Source organism: Pholis gunnellus, assembly GCF_910591455.1.
Source record: "Pholis gunnellus genome assembly, chromosome: 7".
In the NCBI taxonomy this organism is placed as follows: Eukaryota; Metazoa; Chordata; class Actinopteri; order Perciformes; family Pholidae; genus Pholis; species Pholis gunnellus.
In genome coordinates, this window is record NC_136533.1 from 14,984,434 (window position 1) to 15,008,558 (window position 24,125).

At 45.2% G+C, this 24,125-nt stretch overlaps 1 protein-coding gene across 1 annotated transcript in view; it reads right to left on the reverse strand.

Annotated features, from left to right (window-relative positions):
• wwox (WW domain containing oxidoreductase) overlaps nucleotides 1-24,125 on the reverse strand; it is a 120,485-nt gene that overhangs the window by 67,778 nt on the left and 28,582 nt on the right. The window contains exons 6-8 of the mRNA XM_079163196.1: nucleotides 18,944-19,032; nucleotides 14,762-14,947; nucleotides 10,773-11,037 (exon numbers count right to left, since the gene is read on the reverse strand). Of these exons, the coding sequence (XP_079019322.1) occupies nucleotides 10,773-11,037; nucleotides 14,762-14,947; nucleotides 18,944-19,032 (540 nt within the window). The remainder of the gene's footprint in view (nucleotides 1-10,772; nucleotides 11,038-14,761; nucleotides 14,948-18,943; nucleotides 19,033-24,125) is intronic.

Sequence of the window (24,125 nt, forward strand, 5' to 3'; positions counted from 1 at the left end):
GTACACAAAGAGGACACAGAGCACTTACCAAAAAATGTACTGAAAACATTAAAAGACAATTCTTTTTGTCGAGCGCTGCGCTGTGACTACGGCCCCTTGCGGTCCATACGGGTCTACTGATACAAGCAGAACAAATTCCTCTTTGAAACTGTTCAATACATTCAAATCTGTCTTCATGACAATGTCGGCAATACATATCAAATCTGTCACTGCTGCGTTGAGATGGATATGGGAGGGCAGAAATCCTGAAGAAAATAAAACAATTAAAGTCTGTCTCAAGCCCCAGGTCCCTATTGATCCACTCGCTCTCTTTTCCTATACACTATGGACTTAACATGGACTTATTCTTTCTTAAGCACAACTGGGACCGCTCCCTCCCCCAGGGGTGCAACACTCACACAATGCTTCAAAAGAACATTTTGTTTATATGTTCAATACCAGAAACATCAATAAAATTATCCAATCATTAATTTCCTATTCAATACAAATTTAATGCAGAGCCACGGAGTAGCCAGCTCATATCCAATGAGGGCATCTATCCCCAATCACTCAGCTCCGTGCTTCACATTGTGCACGCCCACGCCCACGCACACACACACACACACACACACACACACACACACACACACACACACACACACACACACACACACACACACACACACTCAATGGGACGGTCCCTAAATAAGCCATTCCTTACAGACTGACTCAATACTGTAGAGAGGGGGGAAAGAAGGAAAAGAGCAAATAAGGAGGATGGGAGTGGTGGTGGTGGTGGTGGGGGGGGGGACTTATCGTTTCTTAAGCACAACTGTCAAGGTGAGAATCTTGACATTGGAGCCGAAGAGACACAATTTCTTCTTCTAGTCTACAGACTGTATACATTTGGAGATGCTGGTTTTGGTCGTACAGGAGTACGGAACCAGTGATGGAGGAAGGCGCAGATTAGTTAAGTAAAAGTAACAAAATACTCTATAACGAGAAAAAGTCCTGCATTCAAAAGCTTACAAACCTATCATCAGCTAAATCTACCAAGAGTATGAAAAGTAAAAGTAGCCATTATGGATTGAAACAGACAATATTACATATCATACTATTTGAATGATTCATATTGATGCATTAATGCATGATTTGATGCATGTAAAGCACTGTAGGTTGTAGCAGGTTATGATAAAGCTCCTTTTAAAAGGGAAGTGCCCCAATTTTCTCTTGTCTTGTGAAACTTATTTTTATTAATATGTACTTGCATAACTTGAATAACACAAGAAATCTCTGACTGAACTGTTGCCAGTCGCGTGTCATTGTGGGTAATGTAGGCGCCAGGTTTTGACAAGAAAGACAATTGCGTAGAATAAAAACTATCAATGTCTCTGTTGTCAATCTGCTTCATCTATTATTGTACTTTTTTTGCACTCTCATTTGTGACTCTGACAATGTTGAGCAATGCTAAATAGGGGGAGTAGACTTCCAGCCACTTTATATACTGGTGGGTAGTTTAATCTTTAACAATTCATCGTTTACTGATCTTATGTATCGTGTGTCAAATCCTCACCTGTAAAGTAACTAGTGAGATGTCCGATAAAAGTAGTTAAGTAAAAAGCACAACAAATATAAAGTCAAATACAAGCACTTACATTCCATTACGGCGGGGAGCAGGTTTATGTGTGTGGAGGAACACGGAGCAATGGGGGTTGAGGAAGAAATAAAAAGACACTCAAAAACCTTTCATACATCACGCTTTCACTGTGACTTCTGTTAGGAGCTCTTATGCACTCCAATCAACACGCTCATTCCTGGAAAATTTCTAGATCAATGGCAGGTTCAACAGTTCCATGCTCCGTGATGAAATCCATAGCTCTCTGATGCATGTGATTAGGAAATGCGTGGAAATGCTATCAGTATTGATAATCATACAGGTAGTGAACCCCGCTGAACCCGCACCCAGCATAACCTCCGACATGATACACGTCAGATAGAGCTGTGAGCTGCCTGTGTGTGTGTGTGTGTGTGTGTGTGTTTAACATGTCAGAGCTGGCGAGATGACACGAGAGCCAGGGTTCACAGGTCAAGTAGAGTCAAACCAGGTAGGCGATTGGCTGATCAGGTCTGAGTGTAATGACTACTCAATGGTTGAATGCATTAGACTAATCTAATGGGCCAGGTGGGAGAGGACAACGGCAGACGCATGGAACACATGATTGAGCACAACATGCAACAGCAACGCAATCAATAACACATAGAGTGGTCTAACCCCAGGGGGGGTCCCCACTACTGGAACGACCTGCTCCACATGCATTTAGGAGGCGCGCCGTGTGTGTGTGTGTGTGTGTGTGTGTGTGTGTGTGTCTGTATGTGTAAATATGTATGGTTGGTTGGTTAGGGGAGGACAGAAAAGGAACCAAGCTGTTTTTGTCTGATTGATTGGATTATGAAATGAAAATCAAAGATTTTTTGTTTCTGGCCAGCGACCTCACACACGTCAGTGAGTAGCTGCCGTGCGTTTCTACCCACCTGAGAGAGAGAGAGAGAGAGTGATGCACTAAAACAAAAGAGAAAGTTGTATATGTGATGGGGTGAGTATAGAATGCAAAAAAAAAAGAGCAAAATCCAGGAAATGAAACACCAGTCTGTTTATACAATCAGTGGAAGGAGAGCTGATGTTTAGGTTCGTCCCAGGAGAAAAGGACAGGTGATCTGACCTTCCACCATCACTCAGCGACGAGCATTATGTGAACCTGTCTGTGGGTTAAAAGCATTGCAGAGCTCACAGGCACTAGTCTGTGCATTACTGAGGTCATTCACATCTCTCACCCCTATCAGATGAATGAGTTTAATGCAAAGTAGCAATGGAGACAACAAACAAAACACATATCAGACATTGGGATGTGTTGAACACAGCTAGCAGATTTAGAGAATCACTTTTTTGGGGGAAAATTGTTGGAAAATTAACTATTAAAAGGTGGCAAAACATTGATCAACTCACAAGGAGATCAACCACCAGAGAGAGAAAGAGAAAGAGAAAGAGAGAGTGAGAGAGAGAGAGAGAGAGAGAGAGAGAGAGAGAGAGAGAGAGAGAGAGAGAGAGATGACAAGTTAGGGACAAGAGCCAGTCAGAGCAGAGGACAGGCCTGGGTCAATACTTGCTGCATGCTGCTGACACTGCACTGCTCAACACACACACACACACACACACACACACACACACACACACACACAAATGCATATGTGCGCGCCACGCACACACACATTTCCACATGGACGTGTACACAAAAGATAGAGAGACATCAGACCAATCAGTCAGCCGATGTCAATATTTCAAGAGGAAGACAGAGAAAAGGAGAGAATGCAAGTGTGTGTTTGTAAGAGAAAGCCTAACGTCCCCCACAATTAAGTTTAAGCTTTATTCCATCTTCCTGTTGTTCTATTTCCCGTTAAATTGTCAAGATATTTTTTAATTTGATTAGTTGATCGACAGCAAAAGTGTCTAGATGAACTGCTTCCAGAACCTTCATTTGAATATCTGGTGGTTTTACTTACTGACACTAAACTGAGTATTGGACTGTTGGTTTGACACGTAATGAAACGGAAGATAACTAAAGAGTCACTTTGGTCTACGGGACCTTGTAATAGACATTTCTGAATCTTATATTTTACATATTTTCATTTTTATTTTAATGACAATGAATCAAGTTCATAATTGGAAGACTAATCACTAATGAAAATAATAATGAGTTGCAGTCCTAACCTCATTACCTCACTGCGTGTGCGGTACTGTATGTGCACGAACATGGAACATGTGGTGACTATTGTTTTTAATATCTGTGACGCTGCAGCCCTGCAATTCAATTCATCTTTATTTATCTCAATGTGTGTTTTGTGTCTATGAGCGTGTGTGTGTGTGTGTGTGTGTGTGTGTCTGTGTGTGTGTGTGTGAGATAGGGGCCTCTCCATCTTTGAAATGAATTAGCGCGTGGTGCCTTATTGAGTGAGGTGCAGTGTTTAAGTGAAACTGATGAGAGATGTGTGAGCAGCCAGGACTGGGCTATAAGTATGTGGCTGGGGTCACAGGTTAATCCCTATTGATTTACTCCACAGTCTGCATACAGCCACACAGGAAGACAAGGAAGGAGAGGCCTGCGTTAGCGCCTATCACGGAGCACAAACGCAGGATAGAAATCACGGCTCACACGCTCTCGCTTACCCAATGCTAAGTAGGGTAAAGGACAAGAAAACGAAGTATCATCTCATCTAAATAGGTAGTTAAACACCTTCTGAGAAAGATTGCAGACCACGGCCTCCTGAAGATCAATGAGAGATATGATCAGCGGCCACGTTTACACGATCAGGAACACTTGTCCTCATTTCAAACTAAATATAAAGAGGTCCGTGTTCATGTAGAATGTGGTGAACATGAACACGGGGCCATATCTGTCATTGTCAGATTTAAATGCTACCTTCAGACTGTGAAATCGCAGCGACACCCAAAACGCATCAGACACCAGTGTATTGGATGAGAAATCCAAACAATATCCGGACCCAGCTGTACTTATAAACAAGCTCCTCACAATCTCACCCCAGAGGAGGAAAGGTGAAATATTACATTAATATGAACAACTATTAATAATAAGCCCCCCCCCCCACCCCATCACTCCTTCTCTCTCTATCTCTATCTCCCTTCTTCTCTCTCTCCCTGCCTCTAATCCTATCATGCGGGCAATAAGTGTATGCACCATGAGCACATTTAATTTTTGCGGTTGGTTTTCAGCGAGCCCAGAGGTGAGCCTTAATAAGGATCAATGGCACTTTATCTGGGACAGCACCCACTTCACAGCATGCAAATTACACAGCAACCCTTAAAAAAAGAAATGGATTTAATTAAAAAATGTAGAACCACGGGCTCTGGAAATTCAATTAAAGGATTTATGCAAAGGTTGGCTAGCTTTTTGTGTTGCAGTTCCTGCTTATATAATGAGCTTTTCATATTAAAAATCAATAGGTAATCTGGGCTAGGGGATCGGCTGCTTATGTACATTTTTGAAATCAATTTGAAAAATAGTCCATCAGCTCCATGTCACAACAAAGAGGGGAGGGAGTGGTGTGTGAGTGGTGTGTGTGTGTGTGTGTGTGTGTGTGTGTGTGTGTGTGTGTGTGTGTGTGTGTGTGTGTGTGTGTGTGTGTGTGTGTGTGTGTGTGTCGAGGTGGGGGGTCACGGGAGAAAAAGCTCTGAAGCTCTAAAGGTAAGAGAGATGGAGGGCGAAGGAAGCAACGTGGAAGAGTAGAGGGTAAGTGAGTAAGGATGTCTCTCTGGCCAGGTCAGTTTCTGGCTCTTTGGCCTCTTCTGATCCCTTATATTAGAGAGAGAGAGTCCCTTGGCAATGAGGGTCTTGCTGGCTCTGACCTGTGGCTCTGGGGTAATTTAGCCCAGCCTCAGCCCAGACTCAGCCCAGACTCAGACAGCCCAGGCTGGGGAGATGTCCTAATGGCCTCCCTGAGGTGTCTGGAGCTGGAGGAGCTGGGAGGATGTGGTTGAGGCTTTAAGTAATGTTTCTTCACAAACAAAACTGTCAAAGTCTGTCACAGAAAGACATCTTATAAAGAGGTGAAACACATGTGCACTGTGCAAAAAAAAACTATTTCGACATTAAGCAGCTACGCCAAATTACATTTTTTAGAAGTTTGAAGTTTTGAAAAATGACTTTCTTCAACTTCTTGGGCTTTCAACGCGGATATTGTTCCTACCTCCTTCACACTCATGTTGTATAACTGTACGCAGGCAGGGGGGGTGAATGACTGACTGCATACAGTAGCAGACTGTCAGCATTTGATTGGTTCTTTATTGATCCAGACACGCTCTCCATCACATCAACTCATCCACAATAAACCATTTACACAGTTTCCCTGTGCAATGGACCACATAACCAGGCCTCAGGCCATCTCTGTTCAACCACTGTGTGTGTGTGTGTGTGTGTGTGCGTGCGCGTGTGTGTGTGTGTCTGTCTGAGCATGTGTGTGTGTGTTTTCTTTAATGAAATGGTATCTCCGTGGACAATAATCCCAGTAACAGGATTGGGCAGGAACACACATGTCAATACAGCCGAATGGGATTGTATGCTTTTATCCATCCCCACACCAACGCGTCTTTCTCTCTTCCACCATGTCTCTCTCTTCCCCTGTCTCTCTCTCTCTCTCTCTCTCTCTCTCTCTCCCCCTCTATGTCTCCCTCCCTCCCATACAGTGCAGCAGCACAGCAGGGAATGTCTGGCTTGGAATATCCCGTTCATTATATCTAGTTCCTCAAATATGTTAAAAAACATGGCCTCTAAAAGGAAATCGGTGCATCATCAGAGAGGTCCACTCCGAGTATGTGAAGCTCATACCAATTGGCATAATTTGTAATATTCTCTCTACACCACTGAGGAGAAACCTACACAGCGTCTCCAGTCAGGCTGGAGCTGACCCCCCTCCTGTGTAGCTCCTAATCATCCAAGAGGACTCTATTACAAAGACCTGGCAGCTCATCTAACCCCACAGAGGGGAAGGAGGGGGCTGGCGGGGAGATTGGGACCTCTGCTCCTCTTTCTTTCCACATGGTTGAGCACCACACACACACACACACACACACATACACACACAACACCGGAGCACACATACACACTCGGGTTGCCTGGGTGTGCAGCAGAGCCAAAGCGTCTGTGTGCTACACTAGATCACTAGACTAAGAGCACCTGACCTTATGTCTGTCTGCAAGAGAGAAGCTGATAAAGAACACTGAGGTAAAAGTGTCTGCTGTGCTCGCGTACACCACAACCTCGCTGTGCGTCTGTTATATGTTAATGCCGACGTCTTCGTTGCAGGACCTGTCTCTGGGGTTAACCCCCGAGGTGCAGGAGAGAGCTCCTGGACACAGTCGGCGAGGCTCAGCCGAGGAGGCACCGGCGGTCCCACTACTCCTGACTGAACAACCGCTGCTCTAATACAGTCCTGACTGCTGGTGCCTGGTCAAAAGTTCAGCCTGTGCATATGTAAAAAGGTGGCCTGGTGCCCGAGGCGGGATCCTGGGTGAAATAATCATGCTAAAAACGCTAAGAAGCATGGGACTAGGCGAGAGCGCTGATGAAACCGGCCCCTCGGGGAACTAAGATGTCTGATTGGACCAGCGCAGCCTCTTAGGCCCGAGCCCACAAAATCTCCCTCCCCTCTTTTCTATCCATTATAGTGGATGATGAGATACTGGAGCCCCTGCCCACACTGATCTCCATTCAGCTCAAGCACTGTCTGTCTTGTGCCTATAGTTAAGGTATAGATTAGATGAGTATAGGCGGAGCACAGCTGCTCAGAGCCGGAGGGTACGCTGATCTTGAGGGAGCAATCAGTCAGTCAACAAAATGTCACAGGGTCAGCGTTACAGCGCGACAAGACGGTGACAACTTCACAAAGGTTACAGCCCAACTAATAACTGCAACAGTCACTGAAATTCATTCTGTGCTGTTCGGATCAAAACCCCAAGCCGAACACACATTTAAAAGTGTACTGTCTAATAACTTTTACAGCATACGTTCATAGCCAAAGGCCCAAAATCCTATCCTGAAATCCTATCCTAGATCAAATAAATCAAGCTAAATCTATGTCAATCAAGGGTTGAGCATTAAACAGAACTGTGATAACACACACACACATACACTGTAAATCTGGGCACATACACATGCAGCACACACCACTGCAGGCCAGATCATTCGACGCTGATAATCGCACCAAAAGGACACAGGCGAAACTCCCACTCTAAACACGCTGAATTAAAGAAACAGGAGTTACAGGCCTGGTCGCTCAATCTCTGATAAGTAGATCAAGGCACGGGGAGGGGAACATGATGTTAGTGAGAGATAGTTTGGCTGATTAAAATGTCATGGGTCTTTATAGATGCCTTACTCAACTCAGCAGAATAGAATCAGCTCTGTACATCAATAGCAGAGTGGGCTGTGCTCGCTGCTAATAGAGAAGTTTCTTTCCCTTAAGTAGAATCCACAACACAAAGGATGCAAAGTTGAGGAAGTCAAAATACATTTTGGTAAAAAAAATTTAAAAAAAACGCGAGCAAAACGCAGTAGCAGAAAGATAAAAGTTAAGGGTAAAAGTGAAGAGCTGATAAAATTAGAGAGCATGAAGCACAATTAATGTGGGAGGAAGGCACGGGCATGATTGGATGACCAAATGTGGAGCTTATGGCCTGACATGACATCTCCTCTCCTTCACTACAACAATCAAATTAAAGATTTAGGACCACATGTGGCTCCAGGTGTTTCAGTAGTCTCCATATTGTGAATTTGTGTGTGTGCTTCTCCGTGTGTGTGTGTGTGTGTGTGTGTGTGTTAGTTCTCGTGTAGGGCAACTGTATATCACTCCACCTGTGCTCCTATAAATCAAACCTGTGTTTTAAATGAGAGGCTGGTTATTTGCGCAAGAACACACACGGGGGCTTTGTGATTGTTTTTTGGAGTCGACATTCTGCTTATGTTTGCATCCCAGAACAATCTCCATGGATCCCGCAAGCGTACGCAAGCAATTAAAGCGATACCATCTTCATATCCCTGCAACCAATAACTGAAATAATATCACTGTTTTATTAAGCCCTTAATGTGGGGGCAGAAGGAGTGAGGAGTGGGGTTTTAAAGACGATACACTTTCAGGGGCCTTATCAAGCCCAGATTTAAATAAGAGCAAATGCTCAGCTTAAGGGTGTGCCTCTGTATCTGTGTGTGTGTGTGGCCTTTATCAGACATGAGTTTTAGCTAATCGCTGTGTCAGCATACCAGAATTTAATTACTAGCTCTACCTTTGTCCTTTAATATTTACTAACATCCACACTACGTTTAATTAACCACGTGTAGGAAAGCCACCGCCCCGTTCTGGAGGAGAAACCGCTCCGCTAATTGCGTCTGTGCGCTCGCATCCAAAACGTTACACACCCTTCTCTTAGACACACAAAACACACACGAGTGTCATCCACTTTAGGGTACACTTTCAGATCTGATTAAAAAGACGGTTTAACAAATGTTGGTCTGGTCTAAAAATGACACAGTCCAGGTTTGACGATTGAAACAAGACAGCGAGCGATGAAAAAGAGCTAAGACAAATGTAGCAGAAGGTAAAGAGGGAGGGGGGGGGGGGTGTTTTGTGATAGAAATAGTCAATTGAGGAAATGTTCAGCTTGGCATTTTGCGAAAAAAGGTGCTGAGGAGCAGTTCCTCTCATCTCTCATCCTGTGTCAGAAATAGGGGAGACAAATGACGGCCCGAGGCCTTGTGTCTGTCAAACATGATGGATCAGAATAACGCTTCACTAAAACTCCAACACGCTGCCTTCCAACGCATCACACCTTCCCTTCAGTGCAAACACTAAATTGATAAAGTACGAAGAGTAGCTAATGGAAAGATGTAATAGTCAAACTAAAGCATATATTAGGAGGCCGTGGAGCCTAAAGGGTAGAGAGCTGCCATCAATTGAAAAGTCTTACAGAGCAGAGGACACAATATAGACTAAGATCAATCATAGTGTTGGAATTTTATCGTTCATATTCAAGGTGTGTGAGGACGTTAACCTCGGGCACCTAACGTCACCTTATGAGTGCACACATGGGCTGAGAACACTTTCACGTAGTCCTTTAGTGGACACCCACAGCAGATTCAACCTCACACGATCACAAAAGCTGCCACTCTGAGCTGCACTGTAGAGAAACTTTAGTTTTTATACGTTAAGATCCAAATCGGATGCCATCGACAGCCATAGGCGAGTCCAACCACACATTCATGATGCGGCTGTACCTCCTGCACCATCTTGGGACCCCTTTGCACCCCTTAACTGGGACCAGTTTGCCAAAAGGGAGATCCGACCAAGAGCCGTTAGCTCCCAGGGTCATGATAACTCCCGCCACCATCACGCTAGATAGTCAATTCTCCGAGGGGGGGGATCTGGTTTTATTGTTAAACTTAAACACATCAGAAATAACACAATAACACATAACAGGTCCCTCCTCTCTTTGTATCGCTCACAAGCAGCCCGCGAGCACATTACGTCTTTACTGTAGTATTTGAGTCCGCCTGCTAATGTGACTCAGAACTCAAGGTAATGCACCTGAAAATATCTGCTAATATGTTCTCCTGATGGGGATGAGGTAAATGCTAAAACATATTTGACGGAGAGCTTATTATCTTAGTACTCTAGAGTACATGACTGCATAGGAGGAGAGACTTGAGTTTGTGCAGTGCATTTACTGTAACCTGATAGTGGCGGTACACAGGATCTGGAATATCGCCTACCCTTGTGAGAGGATAGGGGAACTGCCTCTCAGAGTTAAATAAACAGTGACAGGAGGAAGAGGAAAACAAACCGCAGACTATCTCTCTATCTGTGAAACCCAGGCTCTCTCCGTGAGCCCTCAGCACTCAGCAGATCAACCCCTCTCCATCCTTTTCCTCTCCTCTCGCCCAGGAACGTGCCAAGACAAATATATAGGCTGAGTAAAGGACAACATCGGAGCCGGAACACGACGACAGTAATGCAGTGTGTCGAATTCACCGGCTTGCTTTCCATGTAGAACATTACAACTAGCGACAGAGCAACGCAAAGTTACCAAATATCAACCAGTCCATTCTGGTGGTTATCAACATTTGTCGGTATGAAACAAAATGTATTTTCGGCGGCCATCAGTCAGGTCGTGCTACCGTTTTGTGCAGCCACAAGGTTATAGAACACTTCAAACTGGTGTTGTCCCTTACCATGGACTTGGTGAAAGGTCTGGCCAGAGAGAAGAGGAAGGTCATCAGCCACCAGCTCCGGTGAATGGAGGTGTACATCATGTTCCCAGGATGCACCGCGTTGGAGGTGACGCCGTGAGGCGAGAGGCGCCGGTGGAGCTCGTTGCTGAAGAGGATGTTACAGAGTTTGGCTCGATTGTAAGCCACCATCGACCAGTACTCCTTCTTTTGGGGTGACAGCAGGGCCAAGTCCACTTTGGCACATGAGTCCAGCAGGTCTGTGAACCTGAAACATAGTCCAGATCAAGAGTAGTTAGGGTGTGTGTGTGTGTGTGTGTGTGTGTGTGTGTGTGTGTGTGTGTGTGTGTGTGTGTGTGTGTGTGTGTGTGTGTGTGTGTGTGTGTGTGTGTGTGTGTGTGTGTGTGTAGGCTTTCTACTTGACAGATGTGTGGTGCAGGCTGCATACAAATCAAAGACGTGACATGATGTTCTTTAATTGCCTGCGACAGAGCTGTTAAACTCCAGATGTTTGACAAGGCCCCTTAAACATTACACCACTCGTTGTGTTATTATGCAGTCACGCAATAACATCACAATACACGGGCGCAAAAACTGCACTCCCTGAGTGTGGTGTGTGTTTGTGTATGTGTGGGAGAAAGAGACATGGGCTCCAAACCGGTGGAACACATCCTACATATTAATCCAGTCATTAGAAAACAACCAATCAAAATGTCACCTGGTTTCCTTGTTGTGATTTTACAAGCTTGCTGCCTCTTGTTTACTGTCGCCTTCCGCAACATCCTTGCTTGGCTAAATTACAACATCTGCAGGCTTTTCATTTCATGTGCTGCAACTTCATAACTACTTTAGCAAGTAGAGGTTGATAAATCAATTGCTTGAGCACCAAATGCCTTTTTTTCACCAAAATGTGTTCACATGTTATACTGACGTTGCGCCCGGTTACACGTGGATGTGGTTTTACAGTGAAACTGTAATCAATGAATTACTCTGCCAGATGCTTCACACAAAACTTGCATGATAAAAACATAGAGATTTTGGTTCGCTAAAATATCTCGTGTGGAGCCAGAGCTGCACATTAGATCTCTCAGAGGTAATTTCATGAAGGATATCATCACCCCTTGTTGGACCAGATCAGATGCCGCACTAGGGCAAAGTAAACCTGTACTGGGCCAATTCCACAGTAAGCCCCTGTGGTGGAAACTGATAAAGTGTCCGGCCATTCCCTGTGTGTCCATCTCTCCCACCCCTGTCCCTTATAGGTCAATGCTTTACCAGCAGACAAGGGGCTTAGGGAATACAATATGCTGCCAGGTCAGGGGTCACACGCCGCTTGTGAGGGGAAGCTAAGTGAATAAGCGGGAAATCAGCGGAAACTGAAAATAACACAAACAAAAAAGGGAGAAACTTCAATAGATGTAATATAGGTCTGGAATGAGGTGGACAGAATGGAAGATGTAATATGAGATATTGTCTATTTTCGCTCCTTCTTCCCCTCCCTCTAGTCCGTGTCAGTGTGTAACTGACTCTCTCTAGTCCATGCCTAAGCCCGCTTTGAAGGGGTTAAAGCCACTGCTGCTTGTGGAGGAGAGGAGGAAAAGTGAGTGTGTGTGTTGGGGAGGCAGAGAAGGAGAGAGAGAGAGAGAGTGAAGAGTGGAGAGAATACCTCACCATTCTTGGCCTTTCAATGTGTTTAAATCACACTGTTTCAATAGCAGGCCCGACAGTTTTCACACCACCGAAACTTGCGTCCTCACTGTTCTCACTGTGTAGGCAAGTCTTGCATCAATCAAATGCTGTCAATACTCCCTCCATGACATGCTTCCTCTCGATAAGCTTTTCCTAAACTCTCTTCCTCTCACTTTTCCTACAGCCTGTAATAGCAGTGTGACCCCAAGTGAATCTGAGTGTCAAGTCGTCCCCTCCGCTGCTCCTGTCCTCTCATGCATGGCAGTCTGTATAACATAACTCATACGAGGGCCCCTGTAATAGTGCCGCTGTTTGATCTGCTAGAATAACTCTGCGTATGTTCTCCTTGTCTCAGGTCACTCTGCCGAGCTCCAATCAATCACTCTGCTTGGCCGTCTGACTGACTGGAGACTGGATCAATGTCGCACGCACGCACACACACACACGCACACAAGCGCACACACTCACTCACTCATTCACTCACTCACTGACTCTGAAGCACATGGCTCAGGGCTTGGGCTCACAGATCACTGCAAGACATCATGCCTGACTACTGTATGACAGGAAAAACAGAAGCCTATGGAGTGGAGTTGACAAAAAAGATAAGACTTGAAAAACAAAAGAAGGGAGAAAGGGGCTGAGTCAGGGGGTCAGACAGAACGGAGCAGATACTTGATCAAAGTTAATTTTAGCTGATAAGTCCATCCATCATGTTGATGATACGTTTAATTCGTAGTGACGGCATGTGGAGGGAAATGAGTTTTCAGTGAGTGAGGCTGTCATGTTTGACAATGTGCATCAAGTCTGAGCTATCAGTTTGTCGCCAAAACTCGCCAATGTAGCAGCTATAACTGCATGATTGGAGCTGAAGAGTTGTTGACTTAAATATGGTTTAACACTGTATGCTGGGAATACCGGGGGGGGGGGGACTTTGTGGTGCTCACGTTTAACAACATTTCCAACCCTAACCCTGCCAAGGGGGGTTCAATAGCATTATGGCAACCTGTTATCACATCAGCTTTTCACTGTCAAGTAAATCAGTACTAATATGAAAGCATATTTTCATGAAAACTGAAGATGGCGGAAGAGAGTGGTACTGTAATCAGTAAAGCAGTGTTTACTATTTTGATTATAGGGAGATATAGGGAAATCAAAGACACCATTGCAAGTGGTGAGGGTTTAATACTTCATACTTAATAGCCTGGCCTATATATTGTTTCCTTTACAAATGTTTATCAATCAGTTATGATCATCAGTAAAAAATCCTAAAATCTGAAGAAAGACACCTAAGATTATCTATTCTGAGAAGGGTTAAAAACAAGATTGACTCAAAATGTAATTAGGACATTACAGCTTGGAATTTGTCTGGCATTCTTGTATTTTCATCCATGTTGCATAAGACCAGTTCTGCATGAGTTAGAGGTTCCCCGTAGAGTCTTTTTTTTCCCTCTTAAAGCGCTTTGGAGCAGTTTTTTTTTAATGGGGAACAGGTGTGTGTGTCTGTCCCCTAAATTCATTCTGCACCGTCCGCTGCAGAATTATGAGCGCCGCTGCTAAAATTTCACACGACCATTAACATCCGCTGTGTTTCGCTGAGTGTGGGGCTCAGCCTCTTCACACACAACGGTGCAACTGCTGGCATTTACTCCTGGTGTTCTTCGCCACTGTTTAGTAACGGGCGAACCAGCTATGAAAATGACGAATTTCCTTTTGAAATAAAAGAAATGCTGTGCGAGGATCTAATTTATGGCAATGTGAAGAGTGGTTCGTGTGGATTTTAAAAAACAACTGATAAATGGTTTGAAAGTTGACTTTAAACTTTGAAGTGTTACTTTTAAGGACGCAATCTGGTGTGGTGGTAGGTGGAAGAATGAGTGCCACACATGTGCACGTGGATGACACTTTCCAGGCCTACCAGTGGTTTTCACACTATTCTACTCATCTACAACTGGCAGCAACACACCACGGTATGCAGCAATGCACCATCAAAAGGAGGGGAGACTGCAAGTAAACATGGATGTAAAGAATGCAACATGCTCACATGAATCACGGGGAAAGAATGTTTGACGAGGAAGGAAATGCATTCAACGCGTTTGTAATATCTCACGGATACACTGAACATGAACATTTATTTTATTTGTTTCCAAGGCACCTAAAAGTTTACTCATTATACGAATGTAAGAAATTTGAATATAATTCTATTTGAAAATGATAAGAATTCTATTATAAAAAAATGCTTATTATATATTAAAATAGACAAAGACTCTGGTTCTCATTTTAACAGTCTAGTTTACCGTCTTTACCTGTGGGACTCAGAAGATAACACCACAACACGGGCGGGGGCCGAGCAGCGCAGCACGTCCTCTAAGCACTGGACAAGCAGGAAGTGACCTAGATGGCAGCTCTGGAAGGTGGACTCCAGGCCGTCCTCCGTCAAGCTCCAGGGCTGAGTGCACACTGCTGCATTACACACCAGAATGTGAAGGGGCCTATGGGGGGGGGGGGGGGGGGGGGGGGGAGAAATGAAATTGATTATAAGTGAAAACAAAGAAGACAAAGCAGCATAAAAGCAGGATTTTTATACCATCTTAGGCTGAAGAAGAGGTAAGGAGAGACGGGGAGAAGAAATTTAAAAAAAAGAAGACGGAACAGTGAGAAGCGAAGGCAGAGAAAGGAAATAGGGTGTCTTATTCCACAGTGTGTGAGACTTTAGAGGTCTACAGAGACAGAGCTTCAGTAATGCTGATATGATACAGAGGTTTCCAGTGCTACTCCCCATGGCTCGACAGGTACTGTAGATACTGAATACAGCTGGCTGGAATCCAAGAGCAACAACACATTGAAAAGCAATCTTAAACCGTTTCAACACACAAGGGTGGTGGAAGTAATGGGTGTTGATACAGGCTCTGTGTAACTACTCGGAGTAACCAAACCCACCAACACATCGACTCAGAGAGGCTGAGCCGAAGAGAGCCGATCAAAAGGAAATACACACACACACACACACACACACACACACACACACAAGTCATGACGTTAAAAACAACTGACTTAATTCAGGGGCCAATAAAAGAAAAAACACACAGACAAGCAATGCATTTCCATTCTTGCAGACTTCGTGTGGGCAAGTGAGTAACACTCCCTGCTCGCGTGCCAGTAAATGGAGATTGCTGGATTGGTCAGGGCAGCGAGAGATCCTTGTCGGTGACAGCGTCGCTCCAGCGAGCTCGAAACCACAGTAACACAGCCGAACAATCCAAACACACCCCACCAATTTTTAATTTCTTCCATTAGAATTAATTATGAGGCCGAAGGCAATTTGTGTACCCTGTGTTTAAGACTGCCTACTGGATTAATTAAAAACTGGATGCTGGAAAATTAATGTGTGAATTGTTATGCCTTGCTATAATGAGCCATCCCATGCTATTACATAGGAGTGTACTGTACGATCACCTTCAGGCCTCCGAACACACACAAAGGTTCATTAAAGAGCACAAACCTAGTCACAAGTCAACTTGGAGAATGCCGACCACAGCACATTATCAACAGAGCACACATGAGCAGCGAGATATTGAAATTTTTCACTCACAACACAAAAAAAAAAAAAAGGGTGAGGACGTCTAACTTAATGGCTTGGTAGAAAAAAAATAAAGTAAATAAATGACGTTTGTGACCTTCACTTAAACCTGATGAAACAAGATAGAAGAGTAAAGCACCACAGTTGCTGTGATGTCAAGTTCTGTTCTCAAACAAACAAAACACGTTGGTTGTTTTTGGCCCAGTGATCCCCTGTCTAATAGAGTGTGAAGTACAGTAACATTGTGCTGTACAAGGCAAAGCTCTAGGGTCTGTTAGCAATCTACAATAACACCACAGGTATGAACTCTTGACCTAACTTTTCAACCTTTCACCGTAGCCGTTGTTTTAAACCGGCCCTTTTGTCAGTTACACCTCTTTATATTTACATTTGGTTCGTGCAGTTTGTGTGACCTTACACTACAAAAGAGCCTCGGCATGTCACTCAAAGTATATCACAAATTTGTGATCAGAAACTCCAATAACCAACTTTTCTCTGGCCAGTAGAGCGATTTCCCCCACGCAGCTCAGATGGGCCTCTGGTGAGTCTGTTTGTAATGTAAAAGGCCTGTTAATTCAACTGCCCACCAGTTAGTCCCTCTCTCATAAGCGCAGGTCTAATGAATGTCTTTAATAGGCCTATTGCCGCGTACCACAGTCCCTCTTTCCACATTAGGACCTCACACAACACTGTATGCACTGTGCAATCTCAGCGCTGGTCAAACGAGGGTGTTAACTACCAAACAGGGAGACATCAGTTTGTATATTTACTTTAAATAACCCCCCTGGGTATGACCCCTGACCTCCATTATAATGTGGGCCAGCAGGAAGAGATTGCCTGTGTGAGCTGGGCTCAGACTACTGGTCATTAACACTGCACTTTATTGGCTACAGGAAAAGCGGCACTGGCAACAAACATATGGATATGTGTACACCTCTCATCCTGATCCCTATTCAAACTCACACACCAGGAGTGCATCCCTGAAAGTGTGCAAAAACACACAACAATCTGACAAGTGTTTCCGTCATCATAATGCAAAGCATGCGTGTATTTATACAGATTACATATAATGTGCTTGAAATTAGAACGGGATAAATGAAGTTAAAAAATAAAATCACAGGTGAAAACAAATTGCATGTGTTAATTATGGGCCGTTCAGTAGAAATTGTATTAGGGGCATTCTGTCAACGCTGTCCTCCATCAATTACTTCCCAATGAAATTGCACTGCATTCAACAATATCAATATCCAGGTAATTTCATTTCAAAGGACAGGCAATTAAAGCAGAATCGGGGTCAATGGAACACAAAGCAGCGTGAAAGCCACTGACTAAAGCACTTAAAAGCAAGGGAGTGAGAAACGAGAGAAGGAAAAGAAAAAGACTCTGATTACATTTCACCTGTCAATGACACGCTGCAGGAGCATTATTGTGCGTGTGTGTATGAGTGCGTTTGTCTCTATGTGTTTACAAAACTGTGTGTGTACGCGTCCGCACGCAGAACTGTCTGAGCGTGTGTCCGTGCATGTATGCACATGTACGTGCGTGTTGTGTGCGCTCGCGCGCTCCTGCGTGTGTTATGCCTGAAGACATACGTGCAGTAATAGAGTGGTGGTAGAGTCAGACAGCTGCCCAGTGCCATTCACAGCTCAGAGCTCCCAGCCTCCACTCTGCTCTGCTCGCCTTCTGATGAGAATTAATGTACTCTGACGTCCCCTGGGACTCCCCCCCCCCCCAACAGCACAGCTAATGAAGAAATACAACCTTGCCAAAATACTGAGGTAGAGAGAGAGAGAGAGAGAAAGAGAGAGCGACACAGACAGAGAAAGACGGAGAGACAACATGAGAGAGGGAGAAGGAGAGAGAGCCGGATGCAGATAAACAAATTGCAAAAAGGCATATGCAAAAAAAAAGAAAAACAGGCGAAGGGTTCTGGGGACAGTAGGCTTAAAGGGAGGTTAATATACTGCAGTGTGGATGGGAGGGATACATGTAAGAGATGGGAGGGACTTATAGGACACAGGGTGAGGGAAACCACCGCGAGGTTTGGCTGTGACCCAAGACACGTGTCCTGGATGGCCATACCCTGCCCCAGGGCTGCTACGGGCAATGACTGCCCTGCCTCTCCCCAAGGGGCTCCCCTGACACCAACACACACACACACACACACACACACACACACACACCTGCGGGTGGATGAGCTGTATGGATGACAGAATACATGACCCCAAAATAGCAACTGAGCGACCGACCACGAGACGCAAGACACATGCGGTAAAAGCTGACCACCACAAAATAAGTGCCATGAAGTCTGGTAGTCTGTTTCTACCAATGTCAAGCAAATGGACACAAATACACCCACTTACTCTCCTGGGACTATGTCCATATGGTGTCCATCAGTAACAGTTTGGTTGTCCTTACAGTATGGCGTATGTGGGAAGTAGTGGTGACAAATGCATTGGGCCTGAATGACAGACCAGCTTAGTCCTCATTGCTTTTTACTTATTCGTGTCCTTATTCATTGGTTTCCTTATATTTCTCTCTTTCTAAGTAGTCTCTTTTAGAATAAAAAGGTTATTTTCAACGTGTGATTTTTAACTTAAAACAGCTACCTAGGCTATTGGAGGGAGCAGGCTAATTCTGCTTTCAGTCCATTCACACCATTGCAACATCCCATAGAGCAATTTTCAATCTTCAGGGCATCTACACAAGTCATAGCGGTGCTCACTATGCTGGTTTTCTGCAAGTTCTGATGTTGCCTTCTGCACTCAGAAAAATAAGGTTATCTTAAAGGTTTAGGTTCTACTCTCTTATCTTAACAAAACTTAGGTAAATTATCTAAAGAATAAATAGAAAGAAAATATTAGAGAAAGATCCAGCTTGTAAACTGAACAGTTTGGTTTATACTCACAGTTTCTTGGCCTTGTAAGAGTCCGTAAACTCCCTGACACTGCGGAGAGAGGCCAGGTCGCACATCATGGCTTCGACCCTTGCTTTGTGCTGTAGAGACAGGAAACACAAACGCACAATTGTAATAACCAACAGCAACAGAAAAGCAACAGGGTCAGCACCAGTCAGTTTATCTTTTACAAACTGCCACTGTTATCATCACTGTCAAGACATAAAAAAAAAAGAATGATCATAAAGTCCAGGATCAAATGATACAGCGTTGTGTTCTGTTGCACCCTGTTTGGAAATGCATTTAAAGAGGTCTCCTCTGTAAAAATGAAGATGGAAGAATCTCCCCTGTTTGTGAACGGTAAACACGTCTGTCGTCCTGGAAGAACAATTGGCTACTCTGTTGCTCTTCTTGAAGTTTCTATCTCTTGCCGTGCTTTAAGTTATTTTTGGGGGATATTTTAAAGGATAAATGATGTTGTGAACAGACTGCAAAGACATTTAAAGCACATTTGCTAATTCGTGAATTTATGATTTGGGGCTATAGAAATAAAATGATTGATACTGATACTATTACATTCAAACTGGTAAAAAATATCTGAAAAGTGCTGACACGTAGTCACAATCCTGTCTAAAAGACTCCCAAAGAACTCTACACCATAGCTTTTGACTGCGTGTTCTCAGCACAGTATGTGCGTGTGCGTGTGCGTGTGCGTGCGTGTGTGCGTGTGTGTCTCATCTTACACCATATGTTAGGAGACAGGGTGAGGATAGGAAAGGAGAAGAGAAAGATAAATGACTTAAGAAGTGAATGCATAGCTGCATTTACACACTGAGGAAGACGGGCTAAATATTCATCATCCTCTCCAACCCACTGTAGCGTTCTGCTGCGGGGCAAAGGCCTCAGCAGAGACGCATGCAGGCCTATAGGAGCATATCTCTTTACTAACAGCATGCGTTCATGTTTATTTCTGTCCGTGATAAAGCACGTCAACTTAGACCCTCTTCCCCCCCCCCCCGTCTTCCACTTCTCTACGTCTTCATCAGCAGAGGCCCCCCCTCAACTCGCAACCGAGGTTCAGTCTCCCTGCAACATATGAGCCCACGCGGGACCGCGGTGTACGAGTGCGTGCAGCGTGAACCAAGGTGGAGAGTGTTCTGTTCAAACTAACGGTCCATTAGACTCATCCCTCATGCTGGAAAGGGAGTGAGAGATTGCTCCCAGGGCTCCCAGCTGGGCTCTGGGTTCAGCAGCACCAGGTACTCCTGATGCTACATCTCCCCTTCGCCCTGCCCGCCGTCCCCGAGGAACGCTGTCAGCTCACATTACACCCCGGAACAGCGTTCAGCGTTCAGCGTTCAGCGTTCCGCTCCCCATTCGCCGCCGCCACTGCTGCTGCTGCTCCTCTGTCAGCCTTTTCCCCTGATCTGATCTTCCGTCTGTGGGCGTCATATGGGAATGTCTTTCCTCTGCGTGTCTGTCTCCACAGAGCTAAGTGTACATGACACTCACAGCAAGGACGCTCCATGGAGCAGTGAGCACAAAGAAAACAAGAAAGGGTTAAGAGCGCCTTCTGATGGAAATGTGATTCTTCAGGCATTTTACAGACACCTTAACTGCCCCCGGGCGTATTTATGCATGCATACACAGGCGCGCGCGCACGCACACACACGCGCACGCGCATGCACACACACACACACACACACACACACACACACACACACAACAAATTCAGTGTTGTGACTCAAGGGTAAAACCACGCTATCACACCATTATCTATGCCTGAATTATTCTCTTGATGCTACTCTATACCATTATATGGATGCTATTACAAAGCATTAAAGGGCTGATTATAGCTATTATAGATATGATTATAGGGTACCTGCTTATATGATCTGCACACAGCAGTAATCACAGGTGAGAGGAGACAACTGTCTCATTTAATGACTTGTATGTGCAGCATTTACACTCCTATCCACTTTTACACAGTACACATGCACAGATATGCAGGTAAAGTGAAAAACGAGTTAGCTGCGGGAGCAAGTTTCTGTCACCGAGTATTCAAACAAGTGTAAGAGGAAGATGTGTGATATAACAAGAAAACTTTATGGGAAAAATGTGAGGAAAAAGTTGAATTGAACAGCAAGAAAAATTGAGACGGTACTTCCAAACAAGGTCAGGGAAGGCAGCAGTGTGGTAATTAACAGGTCAGTATAAGGCCTCCTCAACAGGGTAGCCCTCCATGAGTGTATGACCAGCAGAGAAGATGAGAGCAGGTGTCAGCTTGACGAACACATATCCCCTTCTCTAGAGATGGGGGGGGGAGGAGAGATGGAGTAATGGGAGACCAGAGGGAGGATAGAGGGGGGGTTGAAGGGGGGCCACTGGAGCAAATCCAGCAGGGAGAAGGTGAGCAGCCTGCCTGCCCATCTACCCTCCCCCTGCAGATTGAAGTCTTGCGAAGAAAATAAAGTTTATTGCCTGGAAAGAGGGGGGAAAAGCATGTAAAAAGCATTAAAGCGATGGAGGTGAACAATTAGACAGATGGCCAGGTTTTGGAAGGAGAAGAGGAAAAAAAAAAAGGGTAGAAAAAGAAGGGAAGAACGCACGGACGCAATCGTTCAGGGTTTTTATGAGGACCCTGACAACTCCTGGTCTCTTCAAGGGCGAAGGAAAAGTGAGAGGCAGCGAAGCCTCTCTGGTTAACTCCGGAGTAATCGCTGAGTGTGCAACACCACAGAGCTCGGCTTGGGGTGACAGAACTTACCGCCCCCAGCTACACACAACCTATCGCTCCATCGAAATGCAAAAGGCTAATTATGAATGAAACACGCGTCTCGTGTAAATAAGCTTTACGGCTCGAAAAAGAGAAACTGCGGCGACTGCGTGTCCGTCTACGTGACCGTGCATCCGCTACAGAAAGCAGCAAGGTCACCACACCACGATGAAAATATGGGCGTCAGATCCCTCAGCCGTCTGTGACATGACAATGACCTCTGCGACTTTCACCAGGAGGAGGTGCCGAAGGAAGGAGGGAACTAAGAGCAAGGATGGAGAGCAAAAGTGCTGCCTGAGTGGCGGAAGTTGGCCTCTGCAGAGGTTCTCCTCGTCTCTCCCGGTGTTTTCCACGTGTGTTGGGGAATGACATGTGGTCACTGCTGTGGAGATGGAGTGTGTGTGTGTGTGTGGGGGGGGGGGGGGGGGGGGGGGGGGGGGGGCAGTAATACAATTATAACTGGGGCCATCCAATCCAATAAAATGAAGAGGTATTAGAGCAGGGGAGCCCCATCCTGTTCAATAAGACACTGGACCACTCTACTAACTCTTAAAGCACACACATGTAGGCACACTCACATGCGCGCACGCACACACACACGCACACACGCACACACACAGGTACACACACTTCGCTGACCCCTTTAATAGCATAGCAGCCACCCCTAATGGACGCAAGCAAGTGGAACCGCCAAATAATACACTGTCTTAATGCACTAGGCTCAATCTCATCCCCGCCCCCCCCCCCCCCCTCTCCCCTTATCCTTCCCTCACACACTCTAACCCCCGTTTCCCTCTTCACTTCACCACCTCAGCTCCCCTTATAGATCACCAATGCAGGGACAACACTTAAGAAATCAAAAGTACCCCCATATATACAGAACACTTACCCCGCAGCCCCCGGGTTAACACCTCAGGCATGGAGAAGGATGGCGAAAGAGTCAGTGGGGAAGACAGAAAAGTGCACTACCTGGCTAGGGCGATGCGGTTTCTATTGCTCCCTTTGAATACCTGGTATCAATAGAAAGCGACAGCAATGTTACGCGGCGGTATTTTTAACCGGCAGGTGCGGAGGTGAGGTGTTGTAACGGCGGTGAAAGTGAACGAGCAGGGAAGACACGGTGTGAAAAGGGCACCTTATAAAAGCAATTAGAGAAATGACTTTGAGCGCCTCTTCTTGCTCTGTAGATTAGAACAGGCCTCGGAGGGAGGACCACGGAGGAACTCAGATCTCTGTGACCTTGTCCGCAACACGCCACACTAAATTGGTCATCAGCTTTTAAGACTGTATTTTATCATAGATATATATTTTGAGCAAAAAGAAAAAGAGAAAAGGACTGAGGGGAGAGGGGGGGGGGGAGACTGTGGAACGTGCTGGTCGTACATCATCCTGTCACAATTATGACGTTTGTTCATAAATACCAACCAATCTCCTCTCCACCTGGCTAAGTCACATGCGCTTGTGCTTATGCACGCACCGTACACCAACAAAGAAGTATGGACACACACCACGTGCGGTGAACGCACATGCACACCGCAAATAAAGAAACAGACACATCTGGCTGGGCGCCCTACCACAGGTCTGAGGATTGACCTCCACACACAGACAAAGAGACGGAATACACATTCAGGAAACACGCATTCAAGCAGCCAAACACACACAACGCATCACAAACACACACAGACAAACAAACGCACGCGCACATAGACATCCACTTACTCACTGACACGCACACACACTGCAATTAATAAGGAGGCAGGTCTCTGGTGAGGAAGAGAAAGTGCCTGTTCAGCACATACAGTACAAGCAGAATATGCAATTTCCTCCAGTTAAGTCTGTATTAAATTGATTTCTTCTTTCTCTGACACGGACTGGGTTTTTCCCCCCTAATGAAAGCTGGATAATCTACAGGTTTTCCCTTTCCTGAAATCAAGTTACAAATCAAGCACTTGCAGGGGCAGATATGGGAAAGGTGAAGGAAGGACATGGGACGATTTTCCAGATGAGAAACATGGAGAATGAGGCACATACGTGCTGATACTTTTAACAGACATCAGGGGCACCTCGCTCTCACACACACACACACACACACACACACACTCACACAAGTAAAGGCTGGGCCTCGGTTAAGTACTTGCCGACATTTACGTCCAGTGACGTACGAAGGCTTCAGCAGGCCATGTTAGTAAACACAGCATTAATGACTGTAATTAATGAAACACATTAATTAGTAAGCACTTCAATTAGTTAATCACTCACTCAGACCTGACAAGGAGTCATATGGAGGCTGCAGAGAAACACTGAGCACGCTGAGAGAAACACAGAGGAGGGAGGACTCAAAAAGAAAAAGGGGAAATAATTACAGGTGGAGGAACAATAATTATTTCCTTCAGCTGATAAAAGTACCAATACCACAAT